Below are 22,916 nucleotides of genomic sequence, written 5' to 3'. Positions count from 1 at the left end.
TGGCCTGGAAAATATTTTGTTTGCGCTGTCAGAGGCATCTGACACATCTCAGAGAGCTGGATTGTACGGAGCAGATGCCATGGACAAATCTGTGCAACCTGCCATCTTCCGACATCACGCTCTGGAGGCATACAAAAATAACATGAACAGCAAAGCCATGTAGTATTCCATAAGCCAACATGTTTTTTGTTAAACAACATCCAAATGTAGTGAACAAAAAAAATCAACTGATTTACTGGCTCAGTAACTGCTTAGTTCATATATTCATATATTTTTAACGTTTCTCCTAGAATGAGTTGGCTTTTCAACTTTTATATATCACAACAATTAATTTCAAATGTAAGAAAAACTTTATTGGTCCATTAAACATTAAATCTATAACAATACATTCACTCAGTATACAAAAGGAAGTGTCCATAAAAACCATTAGCATGCTTTAAAAAGGCAAAGCTGTTGACTAGTTTACAGTTACGATCTTACAATTCTGAAATCTTTACCAATCCTTAAAAGTCAAAGTGTTACAGTTCCTACAGATCACAACACTTGCAAAAAATGTTAAACTAGCAAACCTCCACTTCACTGGGCTACGGCTTAATAAAATAAAACCACACATACACACCAAAAAGTTTCCTTGAGTTATTAAGAACCTTGAAAAAGATTAAGTAAAAACCCCTCACCATTAAGAAAAAGTGTTTACATTTTAATTACTTTGCATCCAGTTTTCAAACATGGCATAATACGAGACTGAACACCACTCATTGGTGGTGAACAAAAAACAGTGAACCCATATGTTCCTAGTAAGTATTTTCTCAGTTTGTATATGACAAGTTGAACCATTTTCTCTGAAAGTTAAATCTCCTCGCTTTAAGTTTGCATGGATGTCCAATGACACCTAAGCACCTGGACATGTGTCGGTAAGCAGAAAAATAAAGCTACAGTATGAGTAATGAGACATCATTATTTCCTCATAGCTTTCAAAAATTCTTCTTGGCTTCGCACTGAGGCTTCTTTGGCAAAAGCACAGCTGCAATGCTGCACCCCGCAGCTCCGGTGAGCAAAAGCCCTGGAAGCTTTAAGCTGCTGGAGCGGTTTCAAAGCTGATGACTGTGGCTCTGTGTAAGTATGTGCAAACAGCTGTATGCTACGGCACTGGGAGCTATTGGAGACTGGCAAATGGGGGGAAGCCAGTGTGGCTTATATCTGAAATAAATTCCAACTTTAAAAAAAACCAACATTATTGAACAGGTGTGGAATGAGTCGAGACCAGGTTTGAGGGAAAAAAACCAAAACAAAACTGGATTTAAGGCCTACTTGAAACCTACAGAGTTTGTTGGGGCATTGGAAAGCAGCCGTCATGCCAGTCTCCCGAAGTTTCTACTTCAGCCCCATGCAGTGTGTCTGCATCCCCATCCTGGGGCACTTGGGCATTCTGCCATCAGGATGTCGAAAATGCAGAGACATACCAGTTCCCAAGCTACGTATCCTGTTAGGAGACAAAAAGCCAGAGCTTTCTAAGCACTTGACCCCTAGCATTCCCTTGTACAGTCATGTGAAACACTCAGTTCAAACTACTGTTTACAAAACTGAAAACACAAAGCAAAATGTCATGGCACTGATTACGTGTTTTCCTCCCACAAGAACTCGTAGGCCTCTTCAGAAAACAAAGAAGCTCTTTTCACAGAGGAAAACTGATCCATATAATAAACTATGATCCTTGACTTTGCTTCAACACTGCAGGTTGTCCTGCTATAAAAAGGAAAGGATCAACAAGACCTGGCAAAGAAGTCTTTGCTAATTTCTAGCACCAAAGACATCCCACTTGACAGGAAGCAGAATGGCAGCGAAGCAGGTTTACAATGCCTTTAAAAAACAAATCCAAGGAGAAAAAGGCAAATAAAATGAGGAGATACAGCCTGCAAGCAAAAGACATTGCTTCTAAAGCCCAGAAGGAAAGATGAGAGCAAAATTTTAGCTGCAGATAATCTCGCTCATCTAGCCACACAGGTACAGTCTCGTGGTATTTTGCTTCATCACCTTATTTAGGAGAAAAGCCTAACAGTTTACAGCATAAAATCTTTATAGCATGTTTTAAAATCAGTTAGTGGATTATTTTTTTACCAATCTGTTCAGAGATGGCCATGACACTGTGGGCTGCTAGCCAAAGTTCAAGCAGTGCTGTCATGAGCTCTCAAATTTTCCTGATGGTTTTGACAAATGCAGAGAACTTTTAAACACCAGCTTTTTCCCAAGTGCAATGGTTGCTTCATTAATAGCAATGTTCTAGCCCAGAAATGGTTGCACCAGTGGCTGATAAAGCAGGTATACGTGCATATAATCTCAAAGCGCTTCGAGATTTGTAAAAAGGTGCTAAAACACAAAATAAAATAAATAAATAGACATGCAGTGTTTATGATTCTGTGAGGGGGTAACCCCTCTCTCTGGACTATGCATACATTAGCAACACTGAATTACCCGTTTCAGACGAAAGTGGCCCAACCCAGCCAGGATTTACCAAATTAGCTAGGGAAGTACGAGCTTTTTGAACCACATGGAAATGCTTGAAGTACAAAGCTATGAGTATCACCAACATCTAATAACTCTGATGTGTGATCACAGTGGAGTTCCTTACTCAGCATCCAGCTGCAAGGGCTGCCTGCATGCTTTGAGAAACTAGGTGATAAACAGCAAACAAGCATATCCATCTGCTTTCCACATGTTCTTCATAAGATTTTATGGTCTCATTTGTTAGTCCAGCTACCTGGATTCAGAGACTTGGTCTCCGCGTCTGTCCCATTGATTTTACCCCAAACAAGAACCAGTCACAATTGCAGCTCTCGGTTGCCTTCATGAGAAAACCCAAAATTGTTCCAGTCTCAGACAGCAGCGCAGCAGTGAGGTTCCAAATAACCTTTCTTACGATAGCAAATTTGAAAATGTAGGAGAACACCAATAAAATTGTTTCACATCCCCAGCAGAACTAACTTCTGCCAACACTGTCTGTTCCTCCAAGAGTCCATTAAACAATAGCATTAGTTCAAATTCAAGTTTAACTAGAGGAAACTTAGTAAAGGACGTGTTCTCTAGTCTTCCTGTCTCTGTAACAACAGCTTCCTCACTTCACACAGCCCAAAAATACCAGGAGCAAGAAATGCTGCACTACTCACTTTCGTCCAGGAACAAATTCAATGAACAACCGTGGCACAAGGCAGGATAGACAGGGCACAGCTAACCGCCTCAAGCAGAGCAGTTACCTGCAGTTTCAGGTATGGGGAGAGAAAGTTAACTGTTTACAGTTTAAATGTAAATGTAAATATAAGCAACAACTACTCAATTATTTACAAAAGCATCAGGCTATTTGTGAGTTTTCCCAGTTCATCGTCCACTGCACAGTAATATTTGAATCAGTCTTATCCCCAGAGGTTTGTCAAGCACAGATTATTTGGTCTTCCACATGCACCATGGGTCTGACTGTGTCTTGTACACATCGGTGTAATGTACAAGGCAGCATCACCCAGTCACAGGCTCAGTTCAGGTTTTCCAGTTCCCGTGCCACCTGAATTATTGACTATCACAGCAGTAGGTATGAAGGCACTTCTTAAAAAGATTTTAAAAGCCCATTTGCATGACCTGTTTAGAATCTATGAACTGGGCATTTGAATCCTCAACCCTAGCCAAGGATTTTATTAAGCAGTTGCACATGGAAGTTCACAGTACAGATCTTACAGTGAATACCAAGGCTGTAACATTTGCCTGGCCAGCAGGAAGCCGTGCCTCACTGAGGAACCTGGCTTTGCACACCCACATGCCACCGGTTACTGACTCCTTAGAAAGGTCTGGAGACCCATAGCTGGATCTGGGGTCATAGCATGGACACACAGGTCCTCTAAGTTATTTTCTGTGTCTTTTCCCACAATGTTTGCTCAGAAGGAGATAAAGCAGCGTAGTCAGGCACTGCCCCATTCCCACCCTATGTATCCCCACAGATGTAGATGTTTAAGGTCAATAGTTGGTGGAAGCGAAGGATGAAGGAGCAACTCAGTGAGGTGAGTGCTGCGTAAGAAGACTGGAGTCATGCCTCACTGTGGACTTCCCTCTTACAACCCTGTATGCTCTGTGCAAAACCTATTTCCTTAAACAAAAACTATAACAAAAATGAGCACAAGGAGCTGCAGGAAGTCCTTATGCAGGCAGATACTGCCTACATAAAATAAGTGTTTTCATAAACAAGTAAGAACATCCATTGGCCAAAATATGTATTAAGAGCAATCCACATTTGTGACTGGGATGCCTGCTATCAGAACCAAAGAACAGTCGCCATTCTTTGCCTTATAACTTGACATAGTGCATGCCTTCTTCTGTAGAGCTCCTTGCCCAGATTGTTCTGTTATAAAAAACACTGTTAATTTAAAAAAAAATATGCTGGGTTTCTCATAGTACAACACATATGGCATTATAAGGCAATTCCTACAAGCCTCTATACTTTAGGGAACAGCATTCACCAAGGGAGGAACAAGAGCCTGGACTATCTCTGCTGCAGCTCACAGCTCTAGCACTGTATCAAGATTGTTTGTCAGAATAGTTGCTATGAGTTAGGCGAGACAACTGTTAGTCATCATTGCACAGCCCATAAGCTCTTATCTTAGAGATGGGACAGATAAAGGCTTCTAGATTGCGAATGCATTAACAAAGGCCTTTTTCTGCTGCAGAAGGGTCTGCGTGGCTGGACTCCAATTGCAAGCAGAGACATACTGACAGGCCTCCATGCTAGCAGAGCTCTTGGTGAGATCAGAACCTCCCAGAAGAAGCAAAAGGAAAAAAAAAAACACCTGCCTCCCTTCTCCAGAACTATTTGTTGCTTTTCTAACTCAATGTCAAAGCTAAGCTTCAAGTGGGTTTTTTTTCCCCTAGGTGTAAACAAGGAGAAGAGCAGCAGAAGAGTCACCTCTGGACAGACTATTTCTTCCCTCAGATCTCATGACAGATGTATTTTGAGGCTCCTAATCACTGGGGTAGGTGGTAGAAGTATACAGGACTGCAGACCTGTGAATTTCATTTGAGGTAAGAGTGCACAGTGCTGGGAAGATCACACTCCTAGCAAGCTCCAAGCGGGACAGAAGTCCTAGGATACCATAGCAACAAGGCAGCTAAAAATGGTAATGAAAACAAGAGCAGAACTGAGATCTGTTACATTCGGATTACTCACCAGGTGTGCATTAGCCATCAATTATTGCAACAGAACACATAAGGCATGCAAATATTTTGGACATCTCATTGGCCTCTATGTTGTGCTTTTCTTTGTTTTGCAGAAAGCATTGGGTGAAGATTTAAGGCTCAATCATATTTCAAAAAAAGAACTGCTATATCGGTTTGTTTTGTTTATATCCTGCATATTTCACATTGTATGTGTGTATATATAGAGAGAGAGAGAGAGAGAAGACAAAACCTCTGGGATTAGCATAAATCATAAATTCATCCCACTGGAATGTAGATAACTATAGTGGGTTCAACCTTATTCAGCATTTAGGGCATCTGAGCTGTTGTTCTACCACCAAATCATCTCCTGAAAGCAAATAAAAGTGATATGGTAAGATTTAATATTGTCAAGTCAGTCATTTGTACTAAGGCAGCTGCTGTTACCTTTGTGTCTTCTGGGTCTGTTTTTCTGACTGCTTACCCCACTGCTTGGAATAGGAGTTTTCCAAAAGAAGTTTAGTCTCCGCTAACGGATTGGTTGGCTAAGTCCAATCCCAACAGCAAAGCTAACATCAGCAGAGGAGTATAAAAATACAGCAGTTAGAAAGAATACTTTCCAACCAACACACAGGCAGAAATGGAAGATGATGCACTACAGTCCTTTTCTGACCATTAATGCATTTAAAATCTTATAAAATTAGTAATGGAAACAGAACTGAAGATCCTAGGACATAATTAGACACACGTTGAAACAGCAGGGTAGAAAAGTAAATGAGCACTCCACTTTTAAATTCAACAGCAACTATCAGTGCTCCTCTAATTAGCGTTTTCTCAACAGCAAACATTCTGAATAAAGAATGTACCTTATCTTAAATCCCCATGCAGTACACACACCTTGCAGTTTAAGTGAGCTGGCCACGCAAAGTTGGACAAAATTCAGAGTTTAAGAATTTGTGTGTAGAAATCCCCTTCTGTTAATAATTGGACCAGATCTGAATTGCATAAAATATTCAGGTGCCTCTTAAAGTTATAATAGAATAAATACTCTATTATCATTGGTACATTCCTTTCTCAATCTAGGTATACAATAACTTAATATATTTAATATTTAGATAAACAATTTTTAGTAGATGCTTTGGCAGTCAAATTCTTACATATTATCTATTTCTACAGAAATATTTAGTTATGTTTTTGGAAAAAATTATCTGGATCCTACTTACAAGAACTACCTGCTGTACAAACCAGCAGTCCAAATCATCACTGCAAAGTGTAAAAAACACAGTTAATAAAAGAGTATAAAAAGGAATGCATATTGGCTAGAAGATATACAACATTCACAGGAAAGAAGAAGATATATCTGCACCACGATTTTTTCTTTTCTTGCCAATGAAGCCAGAGAAAGATTATAAGTTATCTGAAAAGCATTTCACTTACTCCAGTTTATGCAACAACTGTGTTTCCTACACTCCACACATCAGCATTATAAAGTTTTGTAACAGATTTGTTCCCTTGGGCAATGCTTGTTCATTACAATTAAAAAAAGATAAAAAAAGTCTTCAATCATTTGTTTAGTCTGACTAAGAAGTTACTAACTGGTACATTATGGTAAGTGGGCAATAGGTGTTTCCTCATTACAAAATGATTGTTGTATTTTATGTGTAACAGGAAAAAAAAAAAAGAAAAAAATAAAAGAGAAAAATCACAGAAGGACCTTCTGAGTGTTCACACTGAGAACTCTCTGGTTGGGCAACAGAGTGGAGCAACAAGAGTCCATAAGTACAGACAGACACAAACCCAACAGGAGACCATCTTAATCCAGAAGATGGACCAGGTTCCGGTGAAGAATTTTTCAATCTGAGCACTTTCATAACTGTTAAGGAGCAAAGAAAAGAAAAGAAAAAAAAAAGAAGCAATAAACTCACTATTCGTATCTCAGTCTGCAGTATCCTCTATTTTTCCAAGTGGGTCACAGACGTCAACAAGGTTAACCCAGACACAAAGCAAGGGAGAGCAGCCCTTTATAAAGCAAGATCTTCCTCAAGAATTGCCTGGGAAAGACTTAAAACATCTCTTCCAGCTTCTTAAGGAGAGGAGACACACTAATAGCATAAGTTTCCATTCACATCTCCCCTCTCAATGCAGAGAGACATTAATTTCTCAGCTTTAAAGAAATACACTTACTGGAACCAATGAGTTACTGTCATCATCACATAGAGAGAAGCCAAGAAGAAAACGAAGTGGAAGTAGGCATAACTGTACACCGTGCCTTTCTTCTCATCATAAATCACAGTCTGGCCTCCCCTTTTTTCAATGTGCTCTTCAGCATCAGCTGTAAGAGACAGGAAACAAGAATGCTTTTGCAAACTTAATGAGAACTGAAAACAGCAGCTGGCTTCACGAAGAATACAGCAAAACATCTATGGTGTGATTTAGGAAAGTGTGATACAGAGCAACACTTGAACATTTCCTTGCCCTCAGGGCATGGGCCTAAACCTTTAGTAAAAGAAATTGGACTACCACTAAAATCCTGCCTTGTATCAACTTCCTGGCCTACTGGCTAGTTTTTGAGCATTTGGGCCACTTAAACTGCTCTATCTGTATGATATTCTTCTGGCAAGTCCACACTGATAACCCTGATTTTATCAGGTCTGCAAACAGGTCACTCCCTAACTCAGTCTTTAACCGCAGTCCTTGCAGAGCCAAAAATCCAGCAGTCAGTCACACTCACAAGCACGCAATTAAATGTCCTTTAAGAATTACTAACTAGCTTGTTGTTTTAAAATGGTATTGTTATACCTCTTGCTTCCTTCCCAAGCCTAACTTCAAGCACTTCAGCTGCTTCAGTTTGATGTACTACAGAGCAAGGATAGAAGCAGCTCTCCATCTGCAGCTGTGTCCTTACTCTCTTGGCTTTGGTCTGAAAGCCACAAGTGAGGTAAATTGTGCAGTGAAAAATGTAATTACCGTCTCCGTCAGGCAGGCAGCAAAAGCAGCAACGAGCTACCTGTGGAACAGACAACAGGAAGGGTAAGAGTCTGTGCTACAGCAAAGAAGCAGAATAGTTGGTGAAGGAAGGTCTGTTATGTCTGTGTTACAGACACTAATTTAGAAAAGTCTGGTTTGTATTTCCAACCAGCACAAAACTCAAATTAGGATTTGCCAAGTAGTTCAAAACAGCAGTTTCTAAGCTTTGGAAAAATTCACTCAGTAAGATTTGGAGCAAATTAACCATTCTTTAAGAATTACTCTACCCATTTTACATAACTCAAGGTCAAACACTGGTGCAAATAATTATGACAAAATGGTGGAACTACATTAGTAGTTCAGAGGGGACTTACCTCTTCAGACTTGCATCTAAGTACTTGTTAAATAAAAAATTTCTCTATTGAAATGAAAGTATAAGGAACTTTTAAAACCCTACTGCATGGGTTGGAAATCACAACTGCACAATTTTAAGTCAGAAATGTACTTACCTTTGCAAGATTTTGCTGAAATGGAGCCAAATGAGTACTAGCAGAATGAGTAAAAGCAGAAAGCTGGTTTTACTGCTTTATTTAAATGAAGATTTTCTTTTTTTTTTTTTAACTGATGGAAAAGGGAAGCTGAAGTTGACACTTCTTGTGATTAGTAGTAATGTAAATGGAAAAGGGTGCTGACCATCAAATAAATATATAAGTAAGGGCATTTTCTGCACCAGACCACAGCACAAGTCAGCACTTTCTGCAGTGCATCACCAACATTACTTGTTGCGATAAAATCCTACTCTGGGATTTATTTTGGTTGTGGTCTGATGAAGACAATGAACCCTGTCAGGAAAATTCCCTTCCCTAACTATTGTATCAATCAGTCTTTATAGTATGAAAGTGTATTAATTTTGTTCACAGTATACACTGCAACATGTTGAGGTAGTGGGGTTTTACTGTAGACTTTGGTACTGTTCATACTTAAGCAAAACAAATTAAAGGACAGCCTGGCCCTGGAAATAAGGACTTTGCTTCTTTGAAGCTTACAGCTGTCCATGAAGGACAAAAGATACCCCTGGACAACCAAGATAATGCCAGCACCCTAGCCCCTCTAACACATCTTTGAAATCCTACCAGCATCATAGACAAGTAAATATCGCAAGACTGACTCCAAGGACATCTGGATCAATAGACTAGAAGCAAGAACATTGCAGAAATATAGCTGCTTTGCAGTTTTACTATGACTAGTAATAGGTGGTGTGTGTTAGTGATTAGTCAAATCATGCTATACCTGACTGCTTGTAGGGTAGAAGGACCCTGTGTAAAACCACATTCGGGATGTCCCAATTTGGCTGGGACACCTCATGCGCATATTTACCCTTGTAATTCTATACTTTGCATCCCAGCCTCTCTCCTTGGTCTGCACGGGCCTGTTGCAGGTTTTCCTAACACCCCCCAAAATCAGATAGTAAGCCTTTAAGATAAAGTGTCCAACAGGAACATCAAATGGCAGTTTTTACCCTGCATATCCATGATTACATGTACTCACTGGGTTCAAAAACTCATGAAAAGCCAAAAAGCTCGTTCTTCTTTAAGAGACTGGCTGAGAGTTTAAATAAAACCCTTATTCCGTATCTCCTCCTACTGCTGTGCCAAGCCTCATCTACAGTGCCAGCCTGAGCTCCCTGGGGCCCAACTCACACTCTGAAGCAAGTGCTGAGTTCCCTCAAACTTTTTAATCAGTTGCAATTAAGTCCTTGCACACACAGAGTATTGACATTAGCAACACTGGAACACATACTGCTAGCCCCTTGTAATGCTCGGTTGTCTTCAGCACAGACGCCAACAGACCCCTGTACACCACAAGCAACTGCAGAGCTACGTTGATGCTCCTGGCCAGCAGACAAAGGCCCTTTGCCACAGGGAAGGCAATCAGAGTGCAAGTAGCTGCCTTTCACCAGCCATTTCTTTACATTTACTTTCAGCAGCTCTTGTACTGCTCTTTAAAACCAAACAGTCTGGAAATAATCTTGTCGTAAGCACTGCGGCAGATGAGATGGACATTCCTGGTAAGGGGGCCACATCCAGCACCTGTGCTGTGCCAGCCGCCCCCAAGCTGCCTGCTGCTCCTGCTGCAGGACGCACCGCAGCCCTGAGCCCTTTGGACGAGACCTCCTATGGCGTAACATTGGCAGAGGAAGGCAGGCAGGCGTGAAGGGTGGCTGTGTTCTCTCCGGTCCCTTTCGCCCTGGCCTGCCCACCCTCAGCACAGAGGGGGAGGGTGCAGGTCCTGCCTGGATCTGCCCAAGGCGCGCCAGGCCATGTCTCGGTGCTCGGTGCTGAGCCTGCTGGCAGGCTGCCCACCTGCGAGGGGTGGGTCCGGAGCAAGGAGCCACCGGGCGCTTGGCTCCTTGCAGCAGTGACATGCTCCCACAGTGAAACGCGTTTTGCTTCCCCACGCCCAGCTACTGCAAAGACCAACTCCCTCAGCAGATACTTCTGCATTTTTGGATTCTCACAAACACTCTGATTAAAGAGTTGAAAAATATAAGTTAAAACTGCAGATGCAAGTAACACCAACATAGAGAGAGCTAGGGATGGAGACTCATCCTCCAAACACACACATACATTTGAAGAGTGACACCAGCAAACCTAAGTAAGGGGTAACTGTTACTTAGCAAAAACCCACTAATTCCCCAGTGTTTCTGGGTGTTCCCATGATAAGAAGGCCAAAGAAATAGGCAGGTGGAACTTGGGGTGGTAGTCAGTTGCTATGAGAACAGAGGCAACCAGGACTGAAAACATTCAAGAACACCTCCACTTTTTTTTCTGATAGCTTCCCAGCAGACTTTTCCTTTAAATGAGAGGACATGAGCTTGTGTGGAGCACAACAAGATTTACAGGAAGTCTGCAGGATGTTAAATAAACTGCAAGAGCAGCAAATTATTTCAGTACATAAAGGCACCTCCACAGGACCAGCAAGAGCTGCAGAAGGGCCAGCGTTGATAAATGTTCTGAGTCCATACCCAGAGGCAAGCAGCATGCATGCTATGAACAAGCGCTTGTTTTCACCTAATTACAGATTACTTAGCCATGAAAACAACCACAAGAAAAGCACGTGAGGAAGTCTGCACAAAAATCCTGTGGGAGGAAGCAAGAACTCACTTCAGTTTCAGGTGTTGCATATATTCCCCTCAGTGCCTCTGAACTTGCACGTGTTGTTGAGGTCAAACTAGGACCAAAAAAAGACAGTGTCAAAACCCTCGGCATAAGTATAAGCCCAACAGGGTGATTTTTCAACACCACAGCAAACATAAATAGTCTGTTCCTATGTCTAAGCTAAGCATTTGCCCGGATATAGCATCAAGCACTAAGCATGTGAAAAGTTCATTCTGCACAAGTATAAACCAGCCTGCCAGACAGCCACTGGCCAACTCAGGCTGAATCACCAGCTTAAAAGCAGGTCACTCCTGAAAGGTGGTGAATTCATCACCATCAGACAGCAGTAAACAGCTAAGCGCTCCAATCTGCAATTCAGAAGAGATCTCCCCTGCTGTGCACAACCTATGCTTTTATATTAACTTCACAGCCATCGCTTTGGCTCAGCATTACTGTAAAGGCTTTGCCAGCAAAGTAACAGGTCACTGGCATCAGTAAGTTTTCAAAAGTAAATTACCAACCACTACTGTCAGTGTACCAGCTGCTGGAAATCACTTTCTTGCATGATTGTAGTTGTCTGGGGGGAATCCTTTCTAGTTTCTTCTGATCAGAAACATTTCTCACCCAGTCTTCCCCTTTCAGGATGTGTAATGCAAACTCCCCATTACCCACAGGGAGACATGTGTTAATGCTTTGCTGTACACACTGAGCCTTAGTAAGAACACTTCAAAACATTCCCCTTGAAGGCCTTCTTATCTCCCCAGCTACACGGTGCACTTCCCTGCAGGCTACAAAACACCTTCCTGAGGCACTGGAAATACTGTTCTAATGTGAACTAAATCCGTGATACATGGTATCCATATATTTGATATCAGAATTAAATGGAACACATATATGTATTTGATAGCAGAAGAGCAGCTGTGCTACCTCTTCAGAAACTCTCTCTTTCACTTCAAAATTATGAAGGAGTTTCAGTACATGAATTTTGAAGTGGACTGATTGAGAAGCAGAACCTGCTCAAAAACCTGCAGCTGACAGGCAGTGCTGTCTCCTGGCAACAGCTAAAACAAGTGATACATCACCTTTCAATCATCAGCAACTCCCCCCATCCCTGTCCTGGAGCATGACTTAAATTTATTCATGTGAGTTGCAATAATACCGGGTCAGCATCACAACTGTATGGGCACGAACAGATTTTTTTAGAGCAGGAGATAGCTGGCAAATCCTGATGGCAGCACTGTTCTCATCACTTGTTCAAATTCTCCCAAACAGTTTTTTTTATTTTAAAGACCCCCAAAGAACAGTCACAGCCCCTGCCAGGAGGCTACAGAAATTTCAGATAGCTTTTTTACATGGACATAATTGCATAGAGTTTTTCATATAGAAAGAGTAAATACAGAATCAAAGTACCTTGAGACTGCTCGGGATCATGAACAGCTGGAATTTACTTCCCTCCATCTCTAGATGTAAATTGCTCTATTTAGTTTCAATGAAACATCTTTGTTTCAAAAGGTATATTATCTTGTTGAACATTTTTAGCTACAACATCTAACTATTCTGAAGCTGAGGAGAATATGAACCTTCCAGCTTAGTTCTATTCTACTTCTCCCTGTTACTTTGTCTGCAGGAGGCCTGCAATAAGCCTTCGCTACTTGGACCACAACACTGCATTTACAGTGAGGCAATTACAAACCCCCAGACTTACCAAGAATATAAAATGCAGCCAAACAAAATGGTAGTGCCCAGGCCAGTAACCAGGCTTTCATCTCTGTGCAGGCCTTGACTAAATTCAGGTACACAGATAGTGATGTTCTGATTGTTTTCATCCAGGACTTGACAAAACAAAACAAACAAGAACAGTTAGCAAAGCTCATTTCTCTGCATTTCAAAGTAGTCTTCAGACTGAGGGGTTTCAGCGAAATATTTTTATTACTTCAGACACTGGGTAGGTACATTTCAGTTGTTTCTATCTTTTAAAAAGATCATACAGAAAAAAAATCTGTAAATCTGACCTGGCAGATTCTGTGTTTTGGGCAAAACAAAAATGCAACTTAGTAGGGTACTAACACTTCTTGTTTGACCAGAGCAGACAAACAAGGAAAAAGACTGTTTGGCGATACTAAGAAATAAAAAGTTGGAAGTTTACCAACACTTCAGCCAAGACTACACAGCCATATGAGACCGAGATGGTACAGACCTGAGACCATAAATTTCTTTGACAGCAGGGGTGCCTTGAGAACAACTATGAAATTCATACTCAGTGAAACAGTTGCCCTGTTCTCAGACTGATACACAGATGACCAAAGAAAAGGAGATGCACCAGTTACAGGCAAAATTTTATCTTAACAACTAAGCAAATACTACTTTTAGGTCCCGGGCAAGATTTCATCTTAACATCTAAGCAAATACTACTTCTAGGTCCCTGAAATGAAACCCTAAGTTCAGTCCTTAATGTTCCAAGATGCATCTGGCTTTTTGGTGTCTGCTTGGATTCAAGGCAAGGCAGAGCAGTAGCCTGCAGCATCACTCCAAAGCAAGAGATTACACCTGCACCTTATCGCCAGTCATGAGCTTTTTGAGCCAATGCTGTTTGAGACAAACTGTGTTCCTACCTCCTCTTTCCTTCCAGCAGCCATGCTGCATCTCCTACAAACAGCTGTGCTGTCCCAATGGGGCAGAGGGCAAAATGCAGCAAAGGCTACACCCAGGTTAAAAATAAACTCAAAGTCAGTCCCCTGACTTGGTGGGGAAGGACTTTGCATGGCTCTGCAGGGCTGCACAAACAGCTTTATTGGCACACAGCAGGGACTGTGCAGAGGTGGGAGCAAAATAAGGGCGGACAAGCCTTTATGGAACACCTTGGCCAGAGATGTGCAGAATCCCCCACCTGCGTCCATCAGGGATGTCTCTGCAGCAATGTAGGTCCACTGTTTGGCAGACCTTTTAGCTAAGTCTGACACCAAAAAGCTAAGGCACACTATGATAAGTGCAGGTTCAACAGACATTTAATCCTATTGTTTGCCCATTCCTTCTAAGGACATTTGCAACTCTGCTTTTTGGGTGTTGCAAATAAATACTTGTAGCTTGCATTTTTTTCAGGCCTGGTTTGCAAGGTGGTCGATTTGCAAGGTGGCCAATTTTAAAGTCCCTCCTTGAGGAATGAGTCAACATTAGGTAAATTCATGGCAAATCTGAGTGACAGGGCACGGGACACCTTAGTAAGTGCCAGCACCCCATACATTCTCCAGCATATGCCACTGCAAAAGCTACATAGGCCAGTATGAAAGTCCTTATCACAAAGACAAGGGAGAAAGGAGCATCTCTGAGAGCAGATGACAACCATGAGAGTTCTCTGGCCTAGGAAGCCAACAAGAAACATCTGATTCAGGAGGTCAGACAGAGTGAGATTGATGCATACTCTGACCAATGCAATAACCACACTTCTACTACATACAAGAAGAATCAGAGCATTCACTTAACTGCTGAAGGCTTTCACTGTCACAAGCATGAAATAACATGAGGACAATGATTTGATACTATACATCACTTTCTTCCCCTTTTTTTCTTCTTTTTTTTTACACTATGTCAAGTCTTATGAGTAATTCAGATGCCTTCTGAATTAACTTACATATTCATTCAAAAACACTGCTGAAGCTCCATAAGTAAATCTTCCACCTAAATACTGTCTGGTTTTCCTTCTTAGCTTTAGAATACATTTTTATGTGTGCCTCTACCTACACAAGTGTGATAGAGAGAGATTCTTTCCCCCATCTCTCCCCTTTCTTCTTGGGAGGTGTCTGTAAAAACTTCACCTTCCTGCCAATGGACTCATTTTCCTCTAGTTATTGTTGTTTGAACTATTCAACATTAAAAGTCAAGCAACAATAAAGAAAGGGGTTTTAGCATTACTAACTTGAACCATAAAAGTCTTCTTTAAGTGAAAAGAATGCTCCCTGTCCACACAGATGAATCTCATGGTTACCTTGGAAAAGGAAACAGTTTGAGTTGTCCTTGTAAAGTCTTGCTGTAGGGAGGTTTTTGTAGCATAAAAAACGTAAAAAACTCTAGGGACTTCCCTGCTCCTGGCTTGCAATGCCAGTGGTTCCAAGGCAAGTGGAGTACAGGAACTCCGCTGAAGAATAGCATCATCTCAAACAACTGCAACATAACTCCAAGCCCTTTCTCAGAGTGTTTCCTCTCAAAACAAAAGACGAGTGGTACTCAAGTTTTTGCTCCACTAGGAGTCCAGAACTAAGGCTATCTAGCATATCAATTCTAGGAGAAAAGAAGTGATTTTAGTACCCACTCTGACGGCCAGCACTTACTAACTGGTGGTGGACCTAGTAAACTTCCATATGGAACTTATCATCCAGCTTCTTCCAGAGGCATCCAAAAGCCATTTGTTCCAACTCCTTTCCCATCATGTGACCAAACACATTATGTGTTTGGTCATGTCCTATCGCACCAGAACATGCAGCTGCCACATGAGGAACAGGCTACAAGACTCTGGGAAATTTGTCCATAGGAAACAGGCTGGAATTGCTCTGGTGCAACAGATGCAACTCACCCAAGGTAAGTTAAGCTCCCCTAGACCAAAACATTTAAGTACATGGAGAGCGCCAGTTGCACGGTTTCTCTGTTGCACAGATTTATTTTTAGTATTTGCAATTTCTTCTGCATAGGCCAGAACAGACCAAACGCAGCACTCCTATATCACTAAATTTGTTAATTCGGGTTTGCTAAACTCTTGGTTTTAATACATGGCATGTCTAAAAGAATCTACATAAAGCATTAGAGAACTTACTAGTTTCTGGTGGTTTGCTGGACAGTGCTGAGAAAGTGAGGTACATAACGTAGCAGCTGATAACTCCTGACTGCAGCAAACCAGAATGGGGCTGGCCTTTAAAAGAAAGAGGAAAATATGTGATTTTTGCAAACTGAAAAAGAAATTAATATCCTTTAAAGAACAGCACACTAGTATCTTTCAGAAGAGAAGAGTATCTTCTATGTTTTACTTAAAGCAGTTCCTAAGTCTTTGAGGCAGTTTAGATACATTTCCACTGGCATGTAAAGAGAAAAAAGTCTGTCCTTTAGTTCTGCTGGCTGTTTTAGAAAGGCATTAAGGATGCCCACGTAAGTAAAGAATCACCCCTCTGCTCTTGCCAAAAGCACCAGCTTTCCAAAAGCTACTGACAAGGTGCCATGAGAGTTTTATTTGCCTGTAAAATTTGTGTTGGAGTCACTCAAATTACTACTTCCAGGCCCAATGTATGCAAGATACGAGCAGATCACATAAAGATACACATAAAATATTCTGAAGCATGGAAGTACTGCTGTCAGCTCCTCCAGGCCCAAACTTTACAGATGGTAAATCACAAGCAGTCAAAAATAAATGATAAAACAATGGTGAATAAGTTTGACAGCTATTACCTCAACTGCTACAACTGTAAGAGTTGTGTAAGCTCCACAACACACTACCAGCCATCAGCATGTGAGCCTTCTTGACAGTATGACTGCCTGATGGCACACCCAAAGTGTCTCACACCTCTGTAGTTTTAGCAGCTGAGCTGATGACTAGCAAGAGCACTTTGTAGTGTAGATGAAGGGACAGGGGCAAGAGCAGCACCAGCTCAGAATCACCATGAGACTTTCTGCTCAGAACATGGCTTGTGTCTCCATGCACACAACTGTGGCAGCACCAGAAAGCCAGGAGAAGAGGTCAGTGGACTCACGATTCTGGACACAGGGTGATATGGCCACCAGTGACACAAAGAGGCACAGGCCACCGTTAACACCAATCAGGACCTTGTTGTACATGCAGCCCTCTGAGCGCGTGTAGAAAAGAGCCATGAGGACCAGGGCTGCCACAGCAATGGAGTACAAGATGAGAGTGACCAGGGCAAGCAAACCATTCCACATCTGCTTGTGGTTTGCACCTGCAGTCCTGGGGAGACAGAGACAAGCACCTTATCAATGTCTTCCCTTCCCAAAAAAATAAAATTCTGAGAGCTGAATAGTTCATATCCTCAAACACAAAAGACAGTGCTTACTTTCCTGAGTCATGTGTATCTCACTACACCAACACAGGCCCTTCCAAGGTTCCTCTCATGAAAGAGGGAGACATTCCTTAGCAGTGTTTATCTTCTGCATTATCATGCCCAGCTGTTTCTGTAGTTATAGCCCAGCATGACTCCTAGAACTCCCAGTCTCTGGGATCAGCCCATCAGCGCATCTCAGCTCAATACTTCAGGGATTTCCTCAGCAGGAACTCAGAGTGCCCCATGCTCAGCTAGCAAGTGGTGCTCTTCTCATAAGGACAGCAAAGGCATATTGCTTGGCACAGCCTCTCTTCTCCCCCTTGCACTACCTTGACAGTTTTACTACCTTTTCACTCAAAAAGCCTCCTCTCCATTTGGATCTATCCCACCAGTCTCCCTCAGCTAAAGCGTGGCCCATCTTGTTTTCCTCTCTTCACCTTCCAAACACCTCTTGCAAAGATCACTCTTTTTTTTTTAGGAGTAGCAACTAAAAAAGTTGTTAGGCACAAAGGGCTTTTTGGTGCATAGAAGATTTTTTTTTTGTTGTTGTTGCTGTTGTTTTGTTTCGTTTTGTGGAAAAATGACTTATTTAAAGGAATATCGAATGTAGGGAGTGCTAAAGTTAAATGCTGCTGCTGGAAATCTTTCATCCACAGAAAAGCAGCTACAGTAATCAGCAGTAAAAATATCTATAGTATAAGGAGATCTCACCTCTTCCTCCCTGAAAACAGGTATCTAACAAAGCCCAAAGGTTTGCTAAACTCTTTCTTAGCAGTCAGTATGCTAACTAGAACGAGAGAGGACTTGCGAAGGTTTGTAGGGGAAGAAATGAGAGACAGAAAGGGTGGAGGTGGAGGCAGGAGTTCCTGTGTATATGTGGAAGGACAATTTAAATATTTTAAATTTATGAGAGGCTAAGGGTTAGGAAGGTAATAGCAAATATCCTTAAAACAGAAATTAAGTCAATGCCAAAATGGGGTATATGTGGGTTGATAATGGAATCTTGCATGTTTAGATGAAAGCAAAGAAGTTGAAAAGAAAGTACTTCTCATGTTGCAAAAAACAAAATAAATGGATGTGCCTTAAGCTGACACAAAAAGCAGGATTTACCAGTTTACATCACTGCACACAGTTTCACTGTTACATTTTACAAATCCACTTTTATTCTCCTGCACCACTATGTTTCTTAAAAGGTATATTTTCATATAAACAACTTAAAGTAAGAAGTTTTTGCATCCCAACATGCTACTACTTATTGGAAGCCGAGCAATTCAGGTTAAGAATAAATCAGCAAAGTAGAAGTGAATAAGGAGGGAACATCTCCGCTGGGGAAGGAGAAAGTGGATGTAGCAAAGGTGAACAGCTCTAAATATTGACATTAAAGTGCCTAATTTCAGAAATTACATCCATGCTACTTTTAAATTATTTGTTATGAGAAATATATTGTTCAGGAGTCCACCAGAATTTTATGCAAACAAGTACTTGCTCAACACATACCAATTTTTATTCCATTTGTGTGCGAACTCAACAAGTAGGATGAGCTGAATGGCAATGAAAAGGAAACCTCCTGTTGCTCCTACGTAGCGCCAGGCTGCAAGGCAGAGGCAGAAAACCGGTCAAACTGCAGTCACCTTTCCCTTGAGATAAAATGGAATTATCGTCTATGCAGTGAAGCCGTTATGCAGATTGAATATCTCAAGCCCACAGATGTAGCAGGAGATGAGAGATTTCAGCTGAAAGGCCAGCTCAGCTAACTCAGGATTAGCTCCTTGATGAATTCAGCTTGCAACCTGCTACACTTTCAAAATAAGCCTGTTAGGACATTTACTGAGTTTCCCTAACCTAGGGGATTTTTGTGGAGACTGTGAGTTACTATATTCAGACAGAAAATACTGAAACCTTTATTTGAGACTGGCAGCAGGGAGGTGGTGTGAAGGCATTTCACAGGAATCTAAACCCTGAAATTGCAAGGTAGTGCAACCCAGTAATAAAAAGGGCAATTTCTTCCCTTCCAGGTTCCAGTATCACAGAAAAACAAAGGTGGAGCTTATCTATTTACAATGCTGTCCCGAGACACTCCCAAAGAGACGGGAACACTTGGTATTCACTGACTAGTTTTAAGACAGGTTATTTGACTACTTAACCATTGACCAACATATATATACTGTATTTGGGTAGCTGTTTGGATACTTCAGACAACACCTCTCTTATATGCAACATCAGAAGTCTCTGAGGAAATACAGATACCTATGTAAACATTTAGTTGCATATACAGCTTGTGCTGCTGGGCAGTGCATAGCCCATAAATGACTCTCAAGTGTGCAGCTGATTTCAATGACGATGAAGGAAGTGCATTAGCACAGTTCAGTCATATCCAACCATTGTGTTTTCCTTTTGAAAGAAGCTTGTAAAAGTGAAGGGAAGAACAGAACACTCAGGGCACATTACCCTTAGCAGGTGATGTAGAGTTTTGTTTTGGTTTTTTTTTTTACTCTACCATGAGCTCATTATTTGAAAGGTAGCAAAAATGCCATTTGTCTGATTTTGCTAAACGTATTGTATGCACTTGATAAGCATGCTGTTCTTCAAACAAACAGAACAAAAACCAGAAGAAGCTAGCATGTAAAAAAGTACATAAAGTACATAAAAAATTGGCAGGGAACAAGGCGTGCATGTGTGTTTGGGAGAGGCAGAGCAGGAAAAAGCAGACCACCAATGGAGTGAGTAACTAAATAGTCAGACTCTTAGGATCTCCCACTTCCACAGGCAGACACTGCAGGGTGTTTCATGGATCCATCACAGATAAGGTTAGCATGGCCAACGTGGATCTAACACTACAGCCCACACAAACCTAGTGCTTGCATGTAATACTCCTCCTCCATGATTAACAAACTGCTAAGCACGGGAAGCATGGCAAGAGCTTTTTTTTTTTTTTTTAAACAAAAATAAGCAAACTGGGAGAATGCTCAGGAAAAAAAAAAAAGACAGTAAGTTTCTTATTGGGAGGTGGAAAAAAAGGGAAAACAAAACCACACAATACCCAAGCAATCTGTAAATTTAAAATTCAGGGGCTGACATGAGGACAGTTTAGCAGGAAGTGCAGAATACAGTTTTAGAGAGATAAGTCAAGAGCTAATTTTGGGAAGAAAGCTTGTTATGCTGTATCTCCACAGTAGGTTAAACTGCTGTTGAGAACAGCACTCTAATCAGCACAAAAAGTTTTGTCTTCCCTTTTCACCAAACACTTCAGTTCTTGACAAGTTTTCACCATGAAAAGGGTCGCTTGCGAAGACGATAGGCAGTCTCACTTGCTCATGACTACAATGCATTGCACCGCTACATCTTTCTAATCCAAACAGTGATTAGATACTAAGGACAGCACATACAGGCATCCTGAGACTTCACAGAGGAGAGGAATAGGGATAAGGAGCCCTTCACTTCTGGGGCATCAAACTGAACCAGGACCAAACAAACAGCTAGTAAGAGCAAGAAGCTGAATTACACCTATCAGTGGTTTACCTGAGGTGGTTTTTACCTTAGTTTCCCAGAGCTGTATGCTCATACGATGTCTGCCCACTCTATTCTCCCCCTTCCCTGTTACTCCTTCCTCTCCATTTTTTAAACACCCCAGCTAGAGGAGATTGGTGTTGAAAACACAGGTAACCAAGCGAGCCTTAGTGGAAGCAGGCAGCAGACACACTGCTCCTTTACTGATCCCACCCCCTTCCACCTGCCCACACTCAACAGCTTAAGGGCTTACAAGTACCTGGCAAACTGAAGAGCATAAACTCATCTTGGTATCACCAGGATTTTTGCTCCTAGCCCACAAGAGGCCTGTGAGAAATCCCCCCAAGAGCTGGCATTTAAGTACTGGGCCAGTACCAGCGTGCCTGTGTCGTGTCAGGGTGTCTTCCAAAACTGGAAATGCTTCAGGCACAGCATCCTCAGCAAAGCACTCAGAATACACCCCAAGAAGTCTCATTTTACCTTACTGCATTTATGCCACCAGCCTGAAAGCTAACAACATCCCAAATTCTTTTGCGGCATTGCAGCTTTCCAGGCAGTGAACACCAGCACCCATCAGGTCACCATGCCCCCCTGAGCACTGGCACTTCTCCACCATTGCAGCACAGACTCTGGCTGCTCTGCTATGGCAGAGCTACCTGCACAAGCCAAACTAGCATGCAGCTCTCTGTTCTTGAGTGAACAATTTCTTGTGCACCGTTACAGCTCCCTGCTTCTTAAAGAATTTGCAAGACAGCAGCGCAGTGTTATTTCTTCCTACCCATTTGGCCTGCTCTTGGTCAGAAAAAAACATTTCCTTTACCACACATTCACATGAAGACCACATACTCTGTGCACACAGGCCCCCCCCAAACAGTTCCAAACATTCCTTTTGCACCTTGACTTTACTTGAAGAAATATGGCAATATTGACGTTGATCAGACCTTTAGCATTTATAACCATTCACAAGGTAGTACAGAATAAAGCAGCATAATAAAACAAGAAGGATGTACCATTGAGGAAAGTGTTCTGATCAGGAATGAAGAAGGCTCCTGAGCACATTGCAGCCAGAAGTATAAGTTTAATGAACCAGAACCTGGACAAGAGGAGAAGAAAAAAAAAATAAATCATCTGTTATAATAGGAATTAGAGGTCTTCAGCTCAAGTACCATGAGAAATTTCTATTTAAAGCCCAACAAGAGAAAAAACAGCCTTTGATGACTGATTGCCACTTTATTTAGTTTTCACTTGACTGCATTATACCTGACAAAAGCAGTAAGATCAACTTTTTTTTTTTTTTTTTTTTTTCCCCTAGTACTACACCCATCTGGAAAGTAGGCAGCACAAACCTGTGAAAAGAAGTGGAAATTGAGTAACCAAACAAATACTCACCCATTATGAACATATGCCCGGCAGCTTTTGCTGCTGTTAATTTTGACGGTGAACAAGAAGAACAAAAAGAAGAAACAGGCCATTCCAAAACAGACTTTGTACACCGCAGAGTATCCCACCAACTTCTCACACATCTCACCCGCCTGAATACCTTTGCACATCTGCTTGTAGAAGGGAATCTGAAAAGCACAACACATTACAGGCCGTCAGATAGGGCACAAGGCTCCTCGTAACTACGCATGTCTACGTGTATGCACCACCAACTTTTCACTGGCTTCATTTAACACCTTTCACTCTTGATACTCCTCAGCCTGGATTTAAGGGTTCAAGGGACAAAGAAATGTAAAACACAAGGGACTGGAGTTTTCCAGAGCCTCAACTCTCAACTCCTTCCAAATGCTTTGGGGTACAAGTTCACCTACCTTTCTTTCAGCTCAGTTGGCTTAAGCCATCCCTGCCCCTTACTGCTTATCCCCTCACCCTGGGGATCTCTCCCTTCTTCCCATTCTTTACAGTAAAAGACTTGGATTGCTTCAGTAATCCATCTTATATGAGCCATACCGGCAGTTTTACAGCCAAAAGGGCACGAATGGGGATGCAGGGCAGGAAACTCTGCTTGTGCTGCCCTCAGTGGAAATGCAGACCGAAGCACACCCAAGCGGCACGG

The 22,916-nt window shown here is 41.8% G+C and overlaps 1 protein-coding gene across 4 annotated transcripts in view; it reads right to left on the bottom strand.

Annotated features, from left to right (window-relative positions):
- Window positions 1–331: 331 nt before the first annotated feature.
- SERINC5 (serine incorporator 5) overlaps window positions 332–22,916 on the bottom strand; it is a 42,653-nt gene continuing 20,068 nt past the window's right edge. For 2 of the 4 annotated variants that reach the window (XM_068423371.1, XM_068423372.1), the window contains 10 exons: window positions 22,250–22,428; window positions 21,871–21,953; window positions 18,851–18,944; window positions 17,048–17,259; window positions 16,120–16,215; window positions 13,021–13,147; window positions 11,322–11,388; window positions 8,158–8,197; window positions 7,375–7,522; window positions 332–7,063 (listed from right to left, as the gene is read on the bottom strand). In XM_068423371.1, the coding sequence (XP_068279472.1) occupies window positions 6,916–7,063; window positions 7,375–7,522; window positions 8,158–8,197; window positions 11,322–11,388; window positions 13,021–13,147; window positions 16,120–16,215; window positions 17,048–17,259; window positions 18,851–18,944; window positions 21,871–21,953; window positions 22,250–22,428 (1,194 nt within the window). In that variant the 3' untranslated portion in view covers window positions 332–6,915. The remainder of the gene's footprint in view (window positions 7,064–7,374; window positions 7,523–8,157; window positions 8,198–11,321; window positions 11,389–13,020; window positions 13,148–16,119; window positions 16,216–17,047; window positions 17,260–18,850; window positions 18,945–21,870; window positions 21,954–22,249; window positions 22,429–22,916) is intronic. The other 2 variants (XR_011050091.1, XR_011050090.1) reach the window with 2 other exon arrangements.

The sequence above is a fragment of the Nyctibius grandis genome, chromosome Z (genome assembly GCF_013368605.1).
Source record: "Nyctibius grandis isolate bNycGra1 chromosome Z, bNycGra1.pri, whole genome shotgun sequence".
Lineage (NCBI taxonomy): Eukaryota > Metazoa > Chordata > Aves > Nyctibiiformes > Nyctibiidae > Nyctibius > Nyctibius grandis.
Note: the sequence above shows the minus strand (reverse complement) of the source record. Positions and strands in the feature narration are given on the sequence as shown.